This window comes from Oncorhynchus nerka, linkage group LG6 (genome assembly GCF_034236695.1).
Source record: "Oncorhynchus nerka isolate Pitt River linkage group LG6, Oner_Uvic_2.0, whole genome shotgun sequence".
Lineage (NCBI taxonomy): Eukaryota > Metazoa > Chordata > Actinopteri > Salmoniformes > Salmonidae > Oncorhynchus > Oncorhynchus nerka.
The window spans coordinates 56,878,321-56,900,849 of record NC_088401.1 but is presented as its reverse complement, the minus strand read 5'-3'; the positions used below and the strand labels follow the sequence as shown (position 1 = coordinate 56,900,849).

The 22,529-nt window shown below is 42.5% G+C and overlaps 2 protein-coding genes across 4 annotated transcripts; one reads left to right on the top strand and one right to left on the bottom strand.

The window, feature by feature from the left end:
• Positions 1-33: 33 nt before the first annotated feature.
• On the top strand, positions 34-9,993 carry LOC115130701 (ankyrin repeat domain-containing protein 13D-like). Its single transcript, XM_029662084.2, has 16 exons — positions 34-1,185; positions 1,327-1,462; positions 5,393-5,517; positions 5,623-5,668; positions 5,809-5,952; positions 6,037-6,226; positions 6,486-6,552; positions 6,674-6,755; positions 6,837-6,898; positions 7,015-7,145; positions 7,297-7,454; positions 7,641-7,754; positions 8,445-8,617; positions 8,743-8,831; positions 8,942-9,175; positions 9,384-9,993. The coding sequence occupies exons 1-16, from the start codon at positions 1,102-1,104 to the stop codon at positions 9,445-9,447; spliced, it is 1,899 nt and encodes a 632-aa protein (XP_029517944.1). The 5' UTR covers positions 34-1,101; the 3' UTR covers positions 9,448-9,993.
• A 62-nt stretch (positions 9,994-10,055) lies between these two features.
• Positions 10,056-21,911, bottom strand: LOC115130702 (signal-transducing adaptor protein 1-like). 3 transcript variants are annotated; one of them, XM_029662085.2, is made up of 10 exons: positions 21,556-21,911; positions 12,347-12,418; positions 12,130-12,246; positions 11,945-12,001; positions 11,618-11,790; positions 11,394-11,525; positions 11,120-11,189; positions 10,829-10,931; positions 10,532-10,702; positions 10,056-10,419 (listed from the first exon to the last, which is right to left on the bottom strand). In XM_029662085.2, the coding sequence occupies exons 1-10, from the start codon at positions 21,655-21,657 to the stop codon at positions 10,394-10,396; spliced, it is 1,023 nt and encodes a 340-aa protein (XP_029517945.1). In that variant the 5' UTR covers positions 21,658-21,911; the 3' UTR covers positions 10,056-10,393. The 3 variants fall into 3 exon arrangements, with proteins under 3 accessions (XP_029517945.1, XP_029517947.1, XP_029517946.1); XM_029662087.2 differs by lacking the exon at positions 10,532-10,702; XM_029662086.2 differs by lacking the exon at positions 12,347-12,418.
• Between the last annotated feature and the right edge of the window lie 618 nt (positions 21,912-22,529).

Below are 22,529 nucleotides of genomic sequence, written 5' to 3'. Positions count from 1 at the left end.
CAGAACCTAATTTCACAATTGGTTAATTGATAAAGAATACTTGAGTAATATGGTACTCGGCTTCTTGTCTTAGCCCAGTGTTTTACAAATCTGATCCTTGGGATCTTATCTACAGGTTGTGCAGGCTTTTGTTACGGTGTCAGGTGATTCGCTGTGTACATGTAATACCACATTTTTTTTATTGGGCGCAAAGAGCCCGTGGTCATCAGCTGGAGATTCTCACCATTGCCCCACAACTCTACTTGACATCTGGCATTAGAAGTGGGGATAGAACAGTTGTTTACCCATCAATGATTGTATGGCAACATGCATTACGCGCCATTCCTTCCTCACCCACTCCAGCTGCTAGCAATAACCTGGAACTAAAGCGACGCTGAAAATGACGTGAAATATAAATAAATAATGCAAACTGGGGTGTGTATATTGTCTCAGTTGCTGCAGTCTGTTATTTTTAAGAATACCGGACTGTGCAATAGTGGTTTGTTGTTTCCAGAATGTTTGTGATTGGAATATGAACACCGACAAGGTATATTGACAGCATCCGAATTGACATCGCTATCATCGGACGTATTATATACTCGAGTGACCTGGATGTGTATTCGAAATAGGCCGTATCTCGGTCTATTATTTTGACTGCACAGGATCTGAAAAAAACCCATCGCGAAAGCGAGTGGGTGATGATACGGAGTTGTTTGCTTGTTAGCACATCAGCAGGACATGATACCGTCGTTTGTTACAAACAAACGGCATTGCTAGACTAGAAATGGACATGGTTAGACGTTCAATGTTAGCCAGCTAGCTAACAAGCAAGATGGAATGGAAAATAAGTGCTGTCATATGTTCTTAGCCAGTTAGCCGCTTTCCTGGCTAATGGGTAGACGAGGGCTAGCTAGCTATGTATTTTAATCGGCACCTACTCCTATCCTATTGCTAATTACTTTGCTAAATATTTACCCGTTTAATAAAGTAGAATATTGCTACCTTGCGGGATTTTTTTGTGCACGCGTCCTCACACGTCTCTTGAGAGAGAACATTTTTGCTGCTGCTGGAAGAGAAACGGTGAAAGCTGTATAGCAAGTTGCTAGCTACATTTGATAAACAATGGCTCAAGAGGCGTTTCCTTTTCATTTTCTGGTTTGGAATAACCAATACCTTGAGCTTGAACGGCAACTACAAAAAAACGAGGTAGGTCAACCTGGGGTAGCAACATACGTTTCTCTCTTTTCAACAGTTCACGTTTTGAGTTTGACAGCTTTGCGTCCTATACCGCACCGGTCAGAAGGCGCGCCCCAGCTTTCATGACACACCAGTGCTGTTCTTCCACAGGAGAATGTGGATCGCTTGGACCCACGGGGGCGCACCCCGCTAGAGCTGGCTGTGTGTCTGGGCCACCTGGAATCAACCCGTGTGCTGCTCAGACACTCCGCAGACCCAACGCACTGCAACGCTCAGAGCTGGACTGGTGAGTGGATACACAGAGGAATGTATGAGAAGAATACAAATCACCTGTTTCCTAAAACATATTTCTGTACAGTTTTTGAAGGATATAGTGCCTGTAGAAAGTCCACACCCCCTTGAACATTTTCATAAGTTACAAAGTGGAATTCAAATGCATTTTTCATTTGTTTTGTCAAGGATCTACCTACACACAACTCAGTGGATTTTTTTATTTATTTTTTATGTTAAGATTAATGAAGAATAAAACTCTAATACGGAGCATTCGGAAAGTATTCAGACCCCTTGACCTTTTCTACATTTTGTTATGTTACAGCCTTATTCTAAAATTGATTAAATAGTTTCCCCCTCATCAATCTACACACAATACCCAGCTTTATCGTTATGGTGGAGTTTCTCCCACTCTTCTCTGCAAATCCTCTTAAACTCTGTCAGCTATTTCCAGGTCTTTCCTGAGATGTTCGATCAGATTCAAGCTCTGGCTGGGCCACTCAAGGACATTCAGAGACTTGTCCCGAAGCCACTTCTGTGTTGTCTTGGCTGTGAGCTTAAGGTCTTTGTCCTGTTGAAAGGTGAACCTTCGCCCCAGTCTGAGGTCCATGTGCGCTCTGGAGCAGGTTTTCATCAAGGATCTCTTTTTACTTTCCTCTGTTTCTCTTTCCCTCGATCCTGACGAGTCTCCCAATCCCTGCTGCTGAAAAACATTGCCACAGCATGATGCTAACACTACCATGGCTCAACGTAGGGATGGTGCCAGGTTTCCTCCAGACGTGATGCTTGGCATTCAGTTTAAGAGTTCAATCTCATGGTCAGAGTCCTTTAGGTGCCTTTCGGAAAACTCCAAGCTAGCTGTCATGTGTTTTTTACTGAGCAGTGGCTTCAGTCTTGCCACTACTTTAGAGGTCTGATTGGTGGAGTGCTGCATGATTTTTGTCCTTCTGGAAGGTTTTCCCATCTCCACAGAGGAACTCTGGAGTTCTGTCAGAGTGACCATCGGGTTCTTGGTCACCTCCCTGACCTAGGCCCTTGTCCCCTGATTGCTCAGTTTGGCCAGGCTGCCAGCTCTAGGAAGAGTGTTGGTGGTTCCAAAAGTTCCTCCATTTAAGAATGATGGAGGCCACTGTTTTCTTGGGGACCTTCAATGCTGCAGATCTGTGCCTCAACACAATCCTGTCTCGGAGCTCTACGAACAATTCCTTCGACCTCATGGCTTGGTTTTTGAGCTGACATGAACTGTCAACTGAGTAAAGAGTCTGAATACTTATGTAAATGTTATTTATTTATATACATTTGCAAAAATTTTAACCTGTTTTTACTACGTCATTATGAGGTATTGTGTGTAGATTGATGAGGAAACATTTTTAATTGATCCGTTTTAGAATAAGGCTGTAACGTAACAAAATGTGGTAAAAGGTCTGAAAACTGTCCAAATGCATTGTAAACCTTGATTAGATTAGTATTCACCCCACCCGAGTCAATACATGTTAGAAACACCTTTGGTGTCTTCTTGGGTACATCTCATAAGTGCTTTGCACAACTGTATTGTGCAATATTTGCACATTATTCTTTAAAAATTCTTCAAGCTATGTCAAGTTGGTTGTTGTTCAATACCATTTTCAAGTCTTGCCATCGATTTTAAGGCAATTAAGGTCAAAACTGTAATGAGCCCACTAAAGGAACATTCAATGTCGTCTTGGTAAGAAACTCTAATGTATATAAGGGAAAGGGGGATACTTAGTCAGCTGTACAACTGAATGTCTTCAATTGAAATGTGTCTTCCACATTTAACCCAACCCCTCTGAATTAGAGAGGTGCGGGGGGCTGCCTTAATCGACATCCGCGTCTTCGGCTCCCAGAGAACAGTGAGTTAACTGCCTTGCTCGGGCAGAACGACAGATTTTTTTTTCGATCCAGCAACTTTCGGTTACCGACCCAACGCTCTAACCACTATTTGGCCTTGTTTTAGCTTATTTTCCTGCTGAAAGGTGACTTTGTTTCTGTGTCTATTGGAAAGCAGACTGCAGTTGAACCAGGTTTTCCTCTAGGATTTTGACTGTGCTAAGCTCTTCTGTTTCTTTCTATCCTAAAAAACTCCCTAGTCCATGCTGATGACAAGCATACCCATAACATGATGCAGCCACCACCATGCTTGAAAATGTGAAGAGTGGTACTCAGTAACGTTGTGTTGGATTTGCCCCAAACATATCACCTTTGTATTCAGGACATAAAGTTAATTTCCTTGCTACATAATTTGCAGTTTTACTTTAGTGCCTTATTGCAAACAGGATGCATGTTTTGGAATATTTGTTATTCTGTACAGGCTTCCTTGCTTTCATGCCGTCATTTAGCTTAGTATTGTGGAGTAACTACAATGTTGATCCATCCTCAATTTTCTCCTGTCACAGCCATTCAGCTCTAACTGTTTTAAAGTCGCCATTGGCCTCATGGTGAAATCCCTGAGCGATTTCCTTCCTCTCCGGCAACTGAGTTAGGAAGGACCCCTGTAGCTTTGTAGTGACTGGGTGTAATGATACACCAAAGTGTAATTAATAACTACACCATGCTCAAAGGGATATTCAATGTCTGTTTTTTTACCCATTTATCAATAGGCGCCCTTTGCGAGGCATTGGAAAACCTCCCTGGTCTTTGGTTGAATTTGTGTTTGAAATTCACTGTTCGACTGAAGGAACTTAAAGATCATTTTACTTGTGGGGTAAAGAGATGAGGTAGTCATTCAAAAATCATGTTAAACACTATTATTGCACTGAGTGAGTCCATGTAACTTATGTGGCTTTTTAAGCACATTTTTACTCCTGAACTTATTTAGGCGTACCGTAACAAACGGATTGAATACTTATTGATTCAAGACATTTTGCCTTTTCAAGATATTACTAAAAACATAATTCCACTGTTATTATAGGTTATTGTGTGTAGGCCATTGACACACAATATAAATGTAATCAATTTTAAATTCAGTCTGACAACAAAATGTGGATAAAGTCTAGGGGTGTGACAACTTTCTGAAGGCACTGTATGTATGGACGACAGAGGAAGGGGGTAGTCATTGAAAATTCATGCCAACTCTTATTATTTCCATATAATTTATCTGATTTGTTATGCCAAATTTGACTTCTGTGTTCAATCTGGAGGCGGTTAAAACTCACACCTGGTTTGTCAAGGTGCTGGCTAGCGGAGTAGAACACTTGAAAATGAAAAGGAGAGCCTCACACTCTCGGAGCTCAGACGTAATTTAATAATGTTTCGACAGACAAGCTGTCTTCATTGTGGTATAATGACAAACATTGCGGGTCACTAATTGATATAGAGTTTGAAAGTACACAGGTGTCTGTAATCATGGCCAGCTGTGGCTTGACTTCATTGGTCGATTTACAGATATATATATATATATATATATATATATAGAACGGGGGAAAAAGCATGAATGTATCTATGATCCTATCCAATGTGGCTACGTAGGCCTACAAACATTATTTACAATGGATAGCGAAAGAAGGACTTCAGATCAAACTCTACGTTGAGACCAAAGGGAGCAAGGGCTTTCAAACTCGATATAAACGAGTGACCCACTGTTTGTCATTATACCCGGATGAAGACCGCTTGGCTGTCGAAATGTTGTTAGATTATTGCGTCTGAGTGTGCGGCTCTCATTTTTTTATTTTTCAAATTTGACTTCTCAACTTCCCAAAACAAAGCGGGTGAATACTTGTGCAACTAATTATTTTACAACATTTTTATTATTTTGTAAAATGTATTTTCACTTTGTTATTATGGAGTATTTTGTCTAGGTCAATGACAAAACATGACAATTAAAATATTTCACTCCCACATTGTAATGTAACAAAATGTGAGAGAATTTCAATTGAGTGCAGACTTTCTATAGGCACTGTGTGTGGGTTGATGGCATGTCGATGTCCAGTTTTGCAGGAGGCAGTGAGCACAGGGGACCCTGAGCTTTGTCAGCTGGTGCTACAGTATAGAGACTTCAAGCGAGCCACAGAGAGACTGGCCGGCATCCCAGAACTGCTCAGCAAGCTAAGACGGGTAAGGTAACGCTTTGCAGCCTTCGCTTCAGCCATATAACAAACACCGGTAGCACACTTGTCAATCACATATCTGAAACTCACGATGCTGTGTCACCTCTTTCAGGCCCGGGATTTTTACGTGGAGATGAAATGGGAGTTCACCAGTTGGGGTGAGTGTGTGTGATCGTGAAGGGCTCATATCTGCTCACTGTGGTCGGTTTCAGCACCAGATGAACAGCTCCCAGTTATACTGTCACTGTGATGCACTGAAGTGTTTATGGTGGTTAACCCCCCTCCCCCAAACTCTCAGTCCCCCTGGTCTCCAAGGTGTGTCCCAGTGATGTGTACCGCGTGTGGAAGAGTGGCTCGTGTCTGCGGGTGGACACCACTCTACTGGGATTTGAGCACATGACCTGGCTCAAGGGCCGTCGCAGCTACATCTTTAAGGGCGAAGGTATAACACTGGTGGTATGGTTTCCATAGAGTGGTTGAATGGTGAATGTGTGTTGTCTCCATGGTAATGTGTGTGTTTCTATAGAGAATGGCGCTGTGGTGATGGAGGTGGACCATGACAAGCAGGTGGTGTACACAGAGCCTCTGTCTCTCTCCCTGCGGGACGCTCCGTCTCTCCTGGCTGCCATGCTGCCCACCCAGGAGAACACCGCCCAGAGACTCACCTCCCCTATCGTCTCCACACACCTCAACACACGCAACATCGCCTTCGAGAGGTAACCCACACACGCATCGTCTTCAAACACCTCAACACACTCAACTTCGCCTTCGAGAGGTAACCCACACACACACACGCATCGTCTTCAAACACCTCAACACACTCAACTTCGCCTTCGAGAGGTAACCCACACACGCATCGTCTTCACACACCTCAACACACTCAACTTCGCCTTTGAAAGGTAGCTACTTCACACACAACATACTCACCTACCTGGTCTGTCTTCTAATTATTCTCTCCTGCTCTTTGCTGCACAGGAACAAGTCTGGCATTTGGGGCTGGCGTTCTGAGAAGAGTGAGGCAGTCAGTGGCTATGAAGCAAAGGTGAGCCCAGAGGCACCATTGGACTTGAAAAATGTTTCTAATAGAAAGTGTTTCTTGGCGTTTAAAAAAAAAACACATTTTTTTATTGAATCCTGTTTTTTTCCCTTTGGTTTGTTTTCAGGTGTACAGCGCCACTAATGTGGAGCTGGTGACTCGATCAAGAACAGAGCACCTGTCGGACCAGGACAAGTCAAAGAGCAAAGGTACACACAGAACACTTATGTTTTATTTGGTCATAGTGTACGTACAGGCACAGCATGGTTCAATCCCTCCTGTCCTCCCAGGCACCAAGACTCCTCTTCAGTCCTTCCTGGGGATAGCTGAGCAGCATACTGCTCCTAATGGGGTGAGTTTCAGAAAGACACCTCCACCTCATATTATATGTGGTGGATAGATGCTTTGATGGACTGACTGACTGACTGGATGTGGTCAATGATGTGTCTCTCTTCCCATGTCTCTCAGAGTAATGTTTCTCAGTGTGCCAGCCCCCATAACCCCACAGCCATCACCGCTGAGGAATACTTTGACCCAGAGTTCCAACTCCATGAGCGAGACATCGGACGCCCCGTGGAGCTCACCAGCAAAGTCCAGAGGTACCGCTGTTGCCATGGCAACGGATAGCCGGGATCACCGTAGCAACGCACAGTCAAGCTTGGAGAAGCACAAGATCACTGCCATGTTTAATGCAAGTGTCTTTATTTTTCTCTCTTGCTCTCTCTGTCTCTCTCTCTCTCTCTCTTTTAGGTTTAAGGCCCATCTGTGGTTGAGTGAGGCTCACCCTCTGTCATTGGCTGAGCAGGTCACGCCCATCATTGACCTCATGGCCATCTCCAACGCCCATTTTGCCAAACTACGTGACTTCATCACTCTGAGCCTGCCCCCCGGCTTCCCGGTCAAAATAGGTGAGGCTTAATCCCAAACTGACCCCTAGTCCCTACCTTCTAGGCAGGATCTGAAACAGAGACCCAAAGAGAAGACATGGAGAGGAGCAGGTGCTATCAGAAGAAAAAGGACACTCTTTACAATTTAAGCTTAAACAAAGTGACGAGTTTGAAGATCTCCCCTTTCTCTCTCTCTCTCTTTCTCAGAGATCCCTCTGTTCCATGTGTTGAATGCCAGAGTGACCTTCAGTAACCTGTGTGGCTGTGATGAGCCTGTCAGCTCGGTTACTGTACACACACCCGAGGAGGCACCCGAGGCTGGTAACCACACGCAACACATACTAAAGGGCTATTTATACCCTACGGAGACGGACCCTACGGAGTGTAGTGCAGTGTCAAAGTGACGTTTTTCGTCCCCAAAAGGGGCAGCTCCTTGTAGTGCACGCCGATATTCTACGTAGTCCTGTGCCCCATGAATGCTTTTAACGTGCCGTATCATTCCTTGCGTAGCCATGGGGGAAGTGTTGTGTATATAATCTCAGCAACTGTTCAGACAATTAACCAAACAACATTGTAGCCTTAATTAGAATGTATTTTGTTTAGAAGTAATAACTGTTTTCTCTGTGACCAAAACATGACATTCTATTTTTAGCTGAGTGAATACATAGGAGCAGCATATGACATTTCGATAATGTTGTAGGTTACACCGGCAAGTTTTGAGAGTATTTGCCAGGTCAATCAGATTTATTATTAAATCAAATGCCATGTGAAACAATGTGGGAAGCTAAAAGGCTAGCTATCTTGCAGTGTTTAGCCAACTTGCTAGCTAGGGAAGACAAGACTCTTCTTTTGCTTTCACAACAAATGAGAAGACAACAAGAACTTCTGTTGCCCCCTTGTGAATGTTGCTATTTGGGAGTCTGGATGGGTGAGGTATCGTGTTACCAAAAGGTGCACGTTGCTCGAACAAAGAAGGCGTGGAAACGTATCTCCCTGTCCCTCTGCTCCCAGGGCAGGCCCTGCATCCATTTAACTGCGAGGTGGACCCCTCTGTATTTGAACCACCCCCAGACTACACCACGCTTGGTCCGGGCCGCAGCGAGCCAATGAGAGATGAGGATGATAACTTGCTGCAGTTTGCCATCCAGCAGAGCCTATTGGACGCAGGGACAGAGAGCGACCAGGTGAGACATGAAATGATCATGGTTTACTCTTAATAGAAGTCATTGATCCACAAATTAAATATTTATCAGCTTTAAGTTTTCATGACGATTGCCACGGAAATTCAGTAAAATCTATCTCTCTGTAGGTGACTATATGGGAGGCTCTGACTAACAGTCGTCCTGTTTCTGGGCAAATACAGTCACCCCTGTATGAGGACGACTCTCAGCTGGAGAGGTGAGAAGTGTCTATCCTTTTCACCTTGTTTATGTCGGATAATATATTATAAGGCTTTCACTCTCTGGCATTAGCTTTTAAACTGTCATCCCGCTACCTCTCTCTGATAGGGCCATCCAGGAGTCCCTGTCGATCTCATTGGCTGGTGGTAAGGAAGGAGAGCCTGCAGATCCTGCCCCTCCCCTGTCAGTCTCGCCGTCGCACCCCGGAGCCTACTCCCCTCCCTCCTACAGCTCAGTGGCTGAGCCGCGGTTGCCGGGGCCATTTCCTGGGGGAAACAGCTTTGACGAGCAGCTACGCATCGCCATGGACCTCTCGTGCAGGGAACAGGAAGAGATGGACAGGTGTGAGAGGGATGAGTGCTTGTAGGGTTTCTTTCTCTGATCGTCCATTGATTTCTGACCAGGGAAAGGGATGAGGAGAGGAACCCGTTCTAGAGTATTTGAACACAGCCATGCAGAGTGGGATTATAAGGATGGATGAGGAAAGGATTTGGGGAGCTTGATTGCCAGTTTCTGGGATCTAATGACTTAATTCTGTTTCCTGTTACAGGGCGAGGCAGGAGGAAGAGGATGAGCTGGAAAGGATCCTTCAGCTGTCACTTTTAGAGAAGTAGCCACGTGTCTTGATTGGGGAACAAACATGTTAACTTATTGTTTTAGTTTTTTTATCCTGCAATGTTAAATTATTATTATTTAGTTTTAATTTGTGATGTCTTAATAATGGGGCATTAGAGTATGGGACCAGACTCCAGGGAGGGAGGTAGAGATGGTACTGGCCTCAAGGTGGGTAAAAGCAATATGGTGGAAACTACTTTCCATTCACCAGTGGGCACCTGCTGTATTTGCTGTCACCTGTCCAGTGGGAAGGGTTGTTTTGAGAGATGAGGGGTATTGGGAGGGAAAGATGGTCAAACTAGCAGTGCTGCTGAAAGAGCGCTCTTCAGGCCCTGAATGGATGGAGAGAACACTTTTATTTTGCTTTATTTTTCACAACCCAGCTGTCATTGAGTGATAAGTTCATTAACCTTTCACCTATGATACAAACTGATAATAGTGATGTGATTTATAAAATACTCATATATAAGATAATTATTGATAAAAAATATATTATGCTGGTTGACTCCTGCGTGTGACTTGGAAAATAAATGTATCCTGAAGCATTTGTGTGGTAGTTTATTTCCGTGTGTGTGTGTGCAAAGGTCAGAAGCGGACAATTCAGATATCTAGGCCAGTAGTAATCTTTATGCACCATTGTATTATTTCAAATCTACATCTCATTAGCAAATTTTTAACTGGAGCCAAGCATGAGCTCAAAAAAAAAATTTTGCATTTACTATAGTGTACACATCTTTACAAGGATGATTGACAGGATGGTTCCTCGCCAACGTGACATTTGGGTACAAAACCACAGAGAAACAAAAACTTGCTAGATGCTATAGATCAAGTGTGTTCATTTGTGACATTGTTGCTCTGTGTGTGTGTGATTTTTGTGTAGTGTGTGAAAACTGTTCCCCTGTGTAGGTCTGTTTCATCCCATTTCGGTACTGCTGTGCGGAGCTCCTAATTCAGGTCTTCAGGTCTGGGGTCTGGAGAGACGAAAACAGAGTAGACGGACTGAAGAGAACTTACATGCCTGAGACTGCACCCACGTCTATTGTAAACACACTGATGCTCTGAAGTTGATTGTGACCCACACACCTGGGTTTAATACTTCATCTGGGTCTTGATATTCTTTTCCTGTATCTGTATCTGTGTCTTTGATTGGGAGTTTGGGAAAGGAGGGAGGGGTGCTCCCTTTCGGGATCATCGGTGCCACTCTCGCCCGGGGGACCGTTTTGGGTGGAAAACAGGGCAATGCGAGTGGCAAATCTGATTGGCACAGGTCACAAGTTACACACCTTGTACGATACAGGAGTAATGATATGATTGTTATGGGGATAAGCTTAGCCTTCAGTGGTGAGTCAACTTATTTGTGGTGTTGTGACGCTCTCTCACCAATGCAGGTGTCGTAGGTCTGGGGAACCAGGTATGGGTGCAGACGGAACTCTGTTGCCTTCAGGAAGTGATCTAGCACTGCCCCCAGGGAAGGGACAGTCACCTGATGAAACAGACAGACATTAGGATGTTACCTACTATCCAAAGCAGATATCGGACAAACTTGAAGGGCTGTCAAGACACTAAGCATATAGAGTATAGTCTCATATCAGTGCTGTGTTTTGAGCCCATTCTGATGGGATGAGAGTCAGACATTCAGTACAGGAATCAGGCTGCAGGAGCAGGACTCACCGGGGCATCTAGTTCAATGACGAAGCCTGTGTCTATGGAAAGCACTTTGTAGTTCTTCATCACTGGGCCACTGAAAGATAGAGTCTGGTAAATCTCAAGAGTACTTGGTCTCCTCTCTACTCCCTCAGCCAGAGACAGTGTTGTAGGATAGGGCTAGGGTGCTGTTGTCAATAAAGGCTTGTTTAGTGAGGGGGGGAGAAACTTGAGGCCTGTACGTTACAGGGTGTTGGAGTTCAGGGTTAAAGGTCAGGGGTGAGATGTTTAAGGTCAAGACCTGGAGTAGTCCTGTCTCAAGGTGATGGCGTAGTTAGTGTTGTCAGTCGAGGGGCGGAGAATGATGCTGCCGTACTCTGTGTTCTCCTTCAACATCTTCTCTGCCTTCTGTCGAGACACAGGAAAGAAACAGCTGGAGAGAGGAGAAGAAAAGGAGGGTGAGAGGAGACGAGATAGAAATACATTTTCTATCAAAATAATGAATAGAAACATGGCAATTCTCACAGGGGGGTTCCAGAGAGGGCATCGTCATATGTGTCGTCTGAGGAGGGATGGATATGGTAGGTGGTGTAAGGCAGGGGAGGACGTGGGGCCTGTCTCTTCTTCTCCTCAGACAGAACCTCTTCCAGCCTCAGCATCTGACCTGGGAGCAGCTGCAGTTTACTGGGGATCTCCTTCTACAGGGCACATCGTCAAATAAATTGCAAGCTTATATTTACTTTGCTCTTTAGTTTAATCTAGAAGTTCTCTGTTCTTACTTAACTCTCAGGAAAATGAGTCAGAATGAGTATTTAACCCTGACAGCCCAATGTGTATGTGTGTGTTACATACAGTGGCCACAGTCATGATGAAGCCTCTCCACTCCTCTCCTGTGTTGGGGTTATCCACCTAGATCAGATATCAACAGATACCTGTCTCGTAAATCTGCAGGATTGTGCAACCACTTTATGGCTATTTGCCAGTAACACGTTCTGATTAGGAGTGGCAATAACTTGACTGAATGTAACATAAATGACCTTTAGCTGCACTTCCTCATTGGTCAGGGTGAGAGTGTAGATGGTTGACCTGTTGTTTTGATAAGGAGAATCCATCGACATCGACTTCCACATCTGAAGGTCCAGTTTCTCTGAGTACTGATAGGGAATTACGTATCTGATTAGTCAAGCCATAGATAGATTAAAAAACTTGATACAATACAACCAAGAGATTAGATGAGTGCACCTATTCTCTTACTGTGTCATGCATCTCGTCTGTGTACAGAAAGAGTGTTGATCCACGGAGCTCTGCATAAAAGTTCTTAAATTCCTGGAAAAGGCCAAACCAGATTCAACATGAAGTCCATTGCTCTACACTTGCAGAAACATGCCCAAATGAATTGATTTACTTTGATAAGTATACTTTACCAGTCAAAAGGTTCTACATTGTAGAATAATACTGAAGACATCAATACTGTGAAATTGTAACCAAAAGAAGTGTTAAACAAATCAAAATATATTTTATCTTTGAGATTCTTCAAAGTAGCCACCCTTTGTGTTTATGACAGCTTTGTACGCTCTTGGCAATCTCTCAACCAGGTTCAGAAGGTAGTCACCTTGAATGCATTTCAATTAACAGGTGTGTCTTGTTAAACACTTCTTATGGCTGGGGGGCAGTATGACTGAGGTCACCAGAGTAAACTGCCTTATTTGTATATATGGATAGAAAACACTCTGAAGTTTCTTCAACTGTTTGAATTATGTCTGTGAGTATAACAGAACTCATATATATGGCAGGCAAAAACCTGAGAAAAAGTCCAACCAGGAAGTGGGAAATCTGAGGTTGGTCGATTTTCAACTTAGCCCCTATAGAAGATACAGTGGGCTATTGGTCATTTTGCACTTCTTAAGGCTTCCACTAGATGTCAACCGTCTTTAGAAACTTGATTGATGCTTCTACTATGAAGGGGGGCTGAATGAGTCAGAGGTCTGCCAGCAGTCACATGCTGGTCACACACATTTCACATGAGAAGTATCTCTCGTTCCTTTGCTTTTCTGAAGATTTTTGAAATTTTGTCTGCAACTAGTGAACGCGCTTCATGAGTTTTGATTTGTTTACCAAACGCGCTAACAAAAGTAGTTATTTGGACATAAATGATGGACATTATCGAACAAATCAAAAATGTATTGTGGAACTGGGTTTCCTGGGAGTGCATTCTGATGAAGATCATCAAAGGTAACTGAATATTTATAATGTTATAATGTTATTCTGTTGACTCCAACATGACGGATATATGTACTCAGCGCCGTACTCAGATAATTGCATGGTTTGCTTTTTCCGTAAAGCTTTTTTGAAATCTGACACAGAGGTTACATTAAGGAGAAGTATATCTTTAATTCCATGCAGAACACTTGTATTTTCACTCAACATTTATAATGAGTATTTCTGTAAATTTATGTGGTTCTGCAAAATCACTGGATGTTTTTGGAACTACTGAACATAAAGCGCCCAATGTATACTGATATTTTTTTATATATGAACTTTATCAAACAAAACATACATGTATTGTGTAACATGAAGTCCTCTGAGTGTCATCTGATGAAGATCATCAAAGGTTAGCGATTCATTTTATCTCTATTTTGCTTTTTGTGACTCCTATCTTTGGCTGGAAAAATGGCTGTGTTTTTCTGTGGCTTGGCTCTGACCTAACAATTGTTTGTGGTGCTTTCGCTGTAAAGCCTATTTGAAATCAGACACTGTGGTGGAATTAACAACAAGATTACCTTTAAAATGGTATAAGGTACTTGTATGTTTGAGGAATTTTAATTATGAGAGTTATGTTGTTTTGAATTGGATGCCCTTGCACTCTCACTGGCTGTTGTCATATCGATCCCGTTAACGGGATTTCAGCCCTAAGAAGTTTAAAAGTTCATTTGTGGAATTGATTTCCTTCTTTTATGCATTTGAGCTAATCAGCTATGTTGTGACAAGGTAGGGGTGGTGTACAGAAGATAGCATTATTTGGTGAAAGACCAAGTCCATATTATGGCAAGAACAGCTCAAATAATCAAAGAGAAAGGATAGTCCATCATTACTTTAAGACATGAAGGTCAGTCAATCAGGAACATTTCAAGAACTTTCAAGAAGTTTCTTCAAGTGCAGTCGCAAAAACCATCAAGCGCTATGATGAAACTGGCTCTCACGGGGACTGCCACAGGAAAGACCCAGAGTTACCTCTGCTACAGAGGATACGTTCATTAGAGTTAACTGCAACTCAGATTGCAGTCCAAATAAATGCTTTTATTTATTTTTATTCATTTTTTATTTCACCTTTATTTAACAAGGTAAGATAGTTGAGAACAAGCTCTCATTTACAACTGCGACCTGGCCAAGATAAAGCAAAGCAGTGCGACACAAACAACAACACAGAGTTACACATGGAATAAACAAACATACAGTTAATAACACAGTAGAAACAAAAGTCTATATACAGCTTCACAGTGTTCAAGTAACAGACCCATCTCAACATCAACTGTTCAGAAGAGTGAGTGAATCAGGCCTTCATGGTCGAATTGCTGAAAAGAAACCACTACTAAAGGACACCAATAATAAGAAGAGACTTGCTTGGGTCAAGAAACACAAGCAATGGACATTAGACCGGTGGAAATCTGTCATTTGGTCTGATGAGTCCAAATTTGAGATGTTTTGGTTCCAACCACTGTGTCTTTGTGAGATGCAGAGTAGGTGAATGGATGATCTCCGCATGTGTGGTTCACACCGGGAAGCATGGAGGAGGAGGTGTGATGGTGTGGGGGTGCTTTGCTGGTGACACTGTCTGTGATTTATTTAGAATTCAAGGCACACTTAACCAGCATGGCTACCACAGCATTCTGCAGCGATACGCCATCCCATCTGGTTTGCGCTTAGTGGGATTACCATTTGTTTTTCAACAGGACAATGACCCAACACATCTCCAGGCTGTGTAAGGGCTATTTGACCAAGAAGGAGAGTGATGGTGCTGCATCAGATGACCTGCCTTCCACAATCACCCAACCTCAACCCAATTGAGATGGTTTGGGATGAGCTAGACCGCAGAGTAAAGGAAAAGCAGGCAACAAGTGCTCAGCACTGCCAAACGCCTGGTTATTCTTTAAAAGTGCCTTCCTCACCATCTTAAATAAGCATGCCCCATTCAAAAAATGTAGAACCAGGAACAGGAACCGATATAGCCCTTGGTTCACTCCAGACCTGACTGCCCTTGACCAGCACAAAAACATCCTGTGGCGTACTTCATTAGCATTATCTTTTCAGAGAAGTTAGGAACCAATATACAGTACACAGGCAGTTAGGAAAGCTAAGACCATATTTTGCAAACAGACATTTGCATCCTCTAGCACAAACTCAAAAAGGTTCTGGGACATTAATGTCCATGAAGAATAACACCTCCTCCCAGCTGCCCACTGCACTGAGGCTAGGCAACACTGTCACCACTGATAAATCCATTATAATTGAGAATTTCCAATAAGCATTTTTCAACGGCTGGCCATGCTTTCCACCTGGTTACCCCTACCCCGGTCAACAGACCTGCACCCCCCACAGCATCTCGCCCAAGCCTCCCCCATTTTTCCTTCACCCAAATCCAGATAGCTGATGTTCTGAAAGAGCTGCAAAATCTGGATCCCTACAAATTAGCCGGGCTAGACAATCTGGACCTTCTCTTTCTAAAATTATCTGACAAAATTGTTGCAACCCCTATTACTAAGCTGTTCAACCTCTCTTTCGTATCGTCTGAGATTGGAAAGCTGTTGCGGTCATCCCCCTCTTCAAAGGGGGAGACACTCTAGACCCAAACTGCTACAGACCTGTATCTATCCTACCCTGCCTTCTAAGGTCTTCGAAAGCCAAGTTAACAAACAGATTACCGACCATTTCGAATCCCACCGTACCTTCTCCACTATGCAATCTGGTTTCAGAGCTGGTCATGGGTGTACCTCAGCCACGCTCAAGGTCCTAAACGATATCATAACCACCATTAATAAGAGACAGTACTGTGCAACCGTATTCATCGACCTGGCCAAGGCCTTCGACTCTGTCAATCCCCACATTCTTATCGGCAGGCTCAACAGCCTTGGTTTCTCAGATGACTGCCTCGCCTGGTTTACCAACTACTTCTCTGATAGAGTTCAGTGTGTCAAATCGGAGGGCCTGTTGTCCGGACCTCTGGCAGTCTTTATGGGGGTGCCACAGGGTTCAATTCTTGGGCCGACACTTTTCTCTGTATACATCAATGATGTCGCTCTTGCTGCTGGTGATTCTCTGATCCACCTCTATGCAAACGACACCATTCTGTATACATCTGGCCCTTCTTTGGACACTGTGTTAACTGACCTCCAGATGAGCTTCAATGCCATACAGCTCTCCTTCCGTGGCCTCCAACTGCTCTTAATTGCAAGTTAAACGAAATGCATGCTCTTCAACTGATCGCTGCCCACACCTGCCCGCACGTCCAGCATCACTACTTTGGACAGTTCTGACATAGAATATGTGGACAACTACAAATACCTAGGTGTCTGGTTAGACTGTAAACTCTCCTTCCAGACTCACATTAAGCATCTCCAATCCAAAATTACATCTAGAATCGGCTTCCTAATTCGCAACAAAGCATCCTTCACTCATGCTGCCAAACATACCATCGTAAAACTGACCATCCTACCGATCCTCGATTTCGGTGATGTCATTTACAAAATAGCCTCCGATACTCTACTCAACAAACTGGATGCAGTCTATCACAGTGCCATCCGTTTTGTCACCAAAGCCCCAGAACACTAATCACCACTGCGACCTGTACGCTCTCGTTGGCTGGCCCTTGCTTCTTACTCGTCGCCAAACCCACTGGCTCCAGGTCATCTACAGGTCTCTGCTAGGTAAAGCCCCACCTTTTCTCAGCTCACTGGTCACCATAGCAGCACCCACCCGTAGCACGCGCTCCAGCAGATATATTTCACTGGTCACCCCCAAAGCCGATTCTTCCTTTGGCCACCAGTCCTTCCAGTTCTCCACTGCAAATGACTGAAACAAACTGCAAAAATCACTGAAGCTGGAGACTCGTATCTCCCTCACTAGCTTTAAGCACCAGCTGTCAGAGCAGCTCACAGATCACTGCACCTGTACATAGCCCATCTGTAAATAGCCCATCCAACTACCGCATCCCCATACTGTATTTCTATTTATTTATCTAGCTCCTTTACACCCCAGTATCTCTTCTTGCACATTCATCTTTTGCACATCTATCACTCCAGTGTTTAATTGCTATATTGTAATTACTTTGCCTCCATGGCCTATTTATTGCCTTAACTCCCTTATCTTACCTTATTTGCACACACTGTATATAGACTTTTTCTACTGTATTATTGTCTGCATGTTTGTTTATTCCATGTGTAAATCTGTGTTGTTGTATGTGTCGAACTGCTTTGCTTTATCTTGGCCAGGTTGCAGTTGTAAATGAGAACTTGTTCTCAACTAGCCTACCTTGTTAAATAAAGGTGAAAAAAGCATACGTGGGAACTCCTTCAAAACTGTTTCAGAGAATGCCAAGAATGTGTAACGTTGTCATCAGGGCAAAGGGTGGCTACTTTGATGAGTCTCAAAGATAAAAATCTATTTTAATTTGTTTAACACATTTTTGGTTACTACATGATTCCATGTGCGTTATTTCATAGTATCGATGTAGTCACAATGTAGAAAATAGTAAGAATAAAGAAAAACCATTGAATGAATATGTGTGTCCAAGTTTTCACCATCACTGTAAAACCCTAGTTATTTTGTTGCTTTGACAAAGTTATTTATGAAAGGTTATGTGATTAATGATTAATTTACTTCTGTCCCTCATTTGAAGGTCAACCCTGTTATGTTATGTGAACTGAACTCTCATTTTAATATGGTGAAACTATTCCTTTTTAAACATTTATTTTAAAAGAAACATTGAACATCTAATAGTGAAATCATAGTATAAAACCAACCTTTTAGGCCATTTTCTGGTGTTTTGTGTGGAAAAACTGAGCAGGTACAGCATAACACTCAGGATGTGTGACCTGTCACGCATAGATAGGCAGGCTAGAAATGTTAATTTTTTTTTGTGAAACTTTCAATTCAATTGCCCCTCCCTGTAAATCACCACAACCTTCCATTCTCCCTGTCATGAGGACTCATGACTGATTTATCTAGTAATTACCACCTGGAGGGCCGCCCAAGTGGATTTTTCCCAGATGTGGTAAATTCCCACTTCTCACTTGGTTACTAACGCACCATAACACTGCTAACCCAACACTGTAGAGCCGTATCATACCGCTCATTGGATGCACAAAACCTAGACCTACACTTTGAAATACAGTGCCTTCAGAAAGTATTCGCACCCCTTATCTTTTTCCACACTTTGTTGTGTTACAGCCTGATTTTAAATTTATATTTTTTGTCGTTGAAATTTATACACATTTAAAGCTGAAATATCTTGAGTCTATTTTAATTTTTTTTTAACTAGGCAATTCAGTTAAGAACAAATTCTTGTTTACAATGACAGCCTAGGAACAGTGGGTTAACTGCCTTGTTCAGGGGCAGAAAGACAGATTTATACCTTGTCAGCTCAGGGATTTGATCTTGCAACTCTTTCGGTTACTGGCCCAACGCTCTAACCACTAGGCTACCTGCCACAATAACTATTTAACTCCTTCGCTATGGCAAGACTAAATACATCCAAAAGTAAACATTTTCTTAACAAGTCACATAAGTTGCATGGACTCACTCTGTGTGCAATAATATCGATTCATATATATTTTTAAATCATTGCCGCATCTCTGTACCCCACACATCAGCCGAGTAGTGAATTTCAAGCACAGATTCACCAGAAAGACCAGGGAGGTTTTCCAATGCTTCGCAAAGAAGAAGGCACCTATTGGTAAATGGGTATAAAAAAAACAGACACTGAATATCCAGTTGAGCATGGTGAAGTTATTAATTACACTTTGGATGGTGTATCAATACACCCAGTCACTACAAAGATACAGGTGTCCTTCCTAACTCAGTTGCCGGAGAGGAAGGAAACCGCTCAGTGATTTCACCATGAGGCCAATGGTGACTTTAAAACAGTTACAGAGTTTAATGGCTGTGATAAGAGAAAACTGAGGATGGCTCAACCATATTGTAGCTACTCAACAATACCAACCTAATTAACAGAGTGAAAAGGAGGAAGTCTGTACAGAATAAAAATGTTCCAAAACATGCATCCTGTTTGCAATAAGGCACTAAAGTAATACTGCCAAAAAATTGTCAAAGAAACTTTTTGTCCTGACTAGAAAGTGTTGTTTAGGGCAAAACCAACAGAACACATCACTGAGTATCAGTCTTCATATTTTCAAGGATGGTGGTGGCTGCATCATGTTATGGATATGCTCGTCATCGGCAAGGACTAGGGAGTTTTTTGTTGTTGATGAAAAGAAACGGAATAGAGCTAAGCACATGCAAAATTCTAGAGGAAAACCTGGTTCAGTATGCTTTCCAGCACTGGGAGACCAATTCACCTTTCAGCAGGACAAGAAGTTCAATTCAGGGCCAAATATACACTGGAGTTGCTTACCAAGACGACATTAAATGTTCCTGTGTGGCCTAGTTACAGTTCGGACTTAAATCGGCTTGAAAATGATGGAAAGACTTGAAAATGGCTGTCTAGTAATGATCAACAATCATCTTGATAGTGCTTGAAGAGTGTAAAAAATGATAATTGGCAAGTATTGTACAATCCAGGTGTGCAAAGCTCTGGAGACTTACTCAAAAAGACTCTCTTTTTTCTGTAATCGCTGGCAAAAGGTGATCTTGCATGTATTGACCGAGGGGGTTGAATAGTTATCTAATCAGCATATATTTGTGTTTTATTTTTCATTCATCTTTTTCAAAATATTCATTTTTTCTTCCACTTTGACAGAGTACTTTGTGTATATCGTTGAAAAAACAAACAATCAAATCCATTTTAATCCCAATTCGTAACAAAGAAAAATTTGGAAAAAGTCAACTGGTGTGAATACTTTCTGAAGGCACTTTATTGTGAAGTGTTGTACAATGTATAGTTCATGTTTAAATCCATAAAAATATATTTTTATCTATATTTTTTAAACAGCCTAAAATTAGTTGAAATCTCCCCCCCAAAATTGACAATTTAAATTATATCACTGCCAAAGTTTTGTTTGGCGGGCAAAACAATTATCTCCACTGGTTGATGCTTATTTATAAAATACTCTTAGGCCTCATTCCCCCCTATCTAAGATACCTACTGCAGCCCTCATCCTCCACATACAACATCCGTTCTGCCAGTCACATTCTGTTAAAGGTCCCTAAAGCACACACATCCCTGGGTCGCTCCTCTTTTCAGTTCGCTGCAGCTAGCGCAGGAACGAGCTGCAACAAACACTCAAACTGGACAGTTTTATCTCAATCTCTTCATTCAACGACTTAATCATGGACACTCTTACTGACAGTTGTGGCTGCTTTGTGTGATGTATAGTTGTCTGTGCCCAAAAATGTTTGTACGTTATTTTTGTGCTGCTACCATGTTGTGCTGCTGACATGTTGTGTTGCTACCATGTTGTTGTCGTGTTGTGTTGCTACCATGCTGTGTTTTCATGTGTTGCTGCCATGCTATGTTGTTGTCTTAGGTCTCTTTTTATGTAGTGTTGTAGAGTCTTTCTTGTCGTGATGTGTGTTTTGTCCTATATTTTTAATTTATTTTAAATTTTTAATCCAAGCCCCCGTTGTCACGATCATCAAGGGAAGAAGTGAACCAAAAAGCGTAGCGTGGTACGTGTTCATTCTATTTATTTTATAATGAACGCCGACAACAACAAAACAAAATACGAACGTGACGTTCTGCAAGGCAAAATAACAACCAATGCAAAAATAAGATCCTACAAATGAAAAAGGGAAAAAGGACTGCATAAGTATGATTCCCAATCCGAGACAACGATGGACAGCTGCCTCTGATTGGGAACCACACTCGGCCAAAAACAAAGAAACAGATAACATAGAATGCCCACCCCAAATTACACCCTGACCTAACCAAATAGAGAAATAAAACGGCTCTCTAAGGTCAGGGCGTGACACCCGTACCCGCAGGAGGCCTTTTGCTTTCTGGTAGCCTCATGTAAATAAGATTCTTGTTCTTAACTGAATTGCATAGTTAAATAAAGGTTAAATAAAACGTTTAAATTAATATCTCCATTGATCAATACGTAAAGAGTAATTGAAGAAGCTGCATTAGGAACCACTTTGGCCACCAGGTAGACTAGATGCCATAGCCATGCATTTCAGGAATATTGTCAGGCATTACAAAAATGCTAATTGCATTTACATGTATTACGTGATGTTAAATATATTGATTTTTAAACTTTATTTTCCCCCATTCTCTGTTTCCTGTTCGTTACCTTCTCTCCAGTGTATTTCTTCAGCAGCTGTCCTGAGTAATACAGAGGAAGGGCTGTGATGGTCTCCCTCCTCATGTAAACCCGTCTAGTGGTTGCTGTCATGTTTCCACTTTGTCCTGGTCCTGCTTAGCTCAACTCTGTGTTGTTTAGCCCAGCTCAATTCACATAAACTTTAAGTTCGACTTAAGTTTAAACCACTATACATATAGATCCAGATCCCTGTGGCTCTGTCCACCACTTGATCTAATTACCTCAGAACTTTTAGTGTTGTTTTATCTGTCTGTGCGAGTCATTGACTTAGCTTATCGTCTTCTCTCTCCCTCAGTCCTTGGTCAGTATAAGGCTGGTTGAACTTAGGGAATGAGGAAGCAGTGCAGTGATTTACAGAGTGTAAAGTAGAACCTCGAGGTACTAGGGCGTCCTTTAGCACTTTAGACCTGGAACTGGCACAACTGCCACCTTCACATGACTAGGTACTGTGCCCAACCTCCGAAGTGACTCTCATCAACTGTATGGAAGGTTTTCCTTTGTGTTGTCTCAGGAGTGCTGCATTATCTCTCCAACATCCATTTTTGTCACACGTCTGGGTAGCAGAGGCCCTGTTGTCTTTACATCCTGTAGGTCTGATACTGTATCTGATTGAAAGTTAACCCCGAAAAGTCTAAGCCTTTTTATTTATTTTTTATTTTCTTAAACCTTAATTTAACCGGGTAGGCCAGTTGAGAACAAGTTCTCATTTACAACTGCGACCTGGCCAAGATAAAGCAAAGCAGTGCGACAAAAACAACAGCACAGAGTTACACATAAACAAACGTCGAGTCAATAACACAAGAGAAATGAAAAATAGAAAAACCTATGTACAGTGTGTACATCACACAAAGCAGACACAACTGTCAGTAAGAGTGTCCATGATTGAGTCTTTGAATGAAGAGATGGAAATAAAACTGTCCAGTTTGAGTGCTTGTTGCAGCTCA

What these genes read in the sequence shown, in the direction of transcription:
- LOC115130702 (XM_029662085.2), bottom strand. Translation starts at nt 21,657, where the DNA reads ATGACAGCAACCACTAGACGGGTTTACATGAGGAGGGAGACCATCACA. An exon ending in AGAAATACACTGGAGAGAAG is followed by an intron (nt 12,419 to 21,555) that starts GTAACGAACAGG and finishes GGCCTTTTCCAG; the next exon opens with GAATTTAAGAACTTTTATGC. An exon ending in TCATCATGACTGTGGCCACT is followed by an intron (nt 11,791 to 11,944) that starts GTATGTAACACA and finishes TGTGCCCTGTAG; the next exon opens with AAGGAGATCCCCAGTAAACT.
- LOC115130701 (XM_029662084.2), top strand. Translation starts at nt 1,102, where the DNA reads ATGGCTCAAGAGGCGTTTCCTTTTCATTTTCTGGTTTGGAATAACCAA. An exon ending in CAACGCTCAGAGCTGGACTG is followed by an intron (nt 1,463 to 5,392) that starts GTGAGTGGATAC and finishes GTCGATGTCCAG; the next exon opens with TTTTGCAGGAGGCAGTGAGC. An exon ending in ATGGGAGTTCACCAGTTGGG is followed by an intron (nt 5,669 to 5,808) that starts GTGAGTGTGTGT and finishes CCAAACTCTCAG; the next exon opens with TCCCCCTGGTCTCCAAGGTG.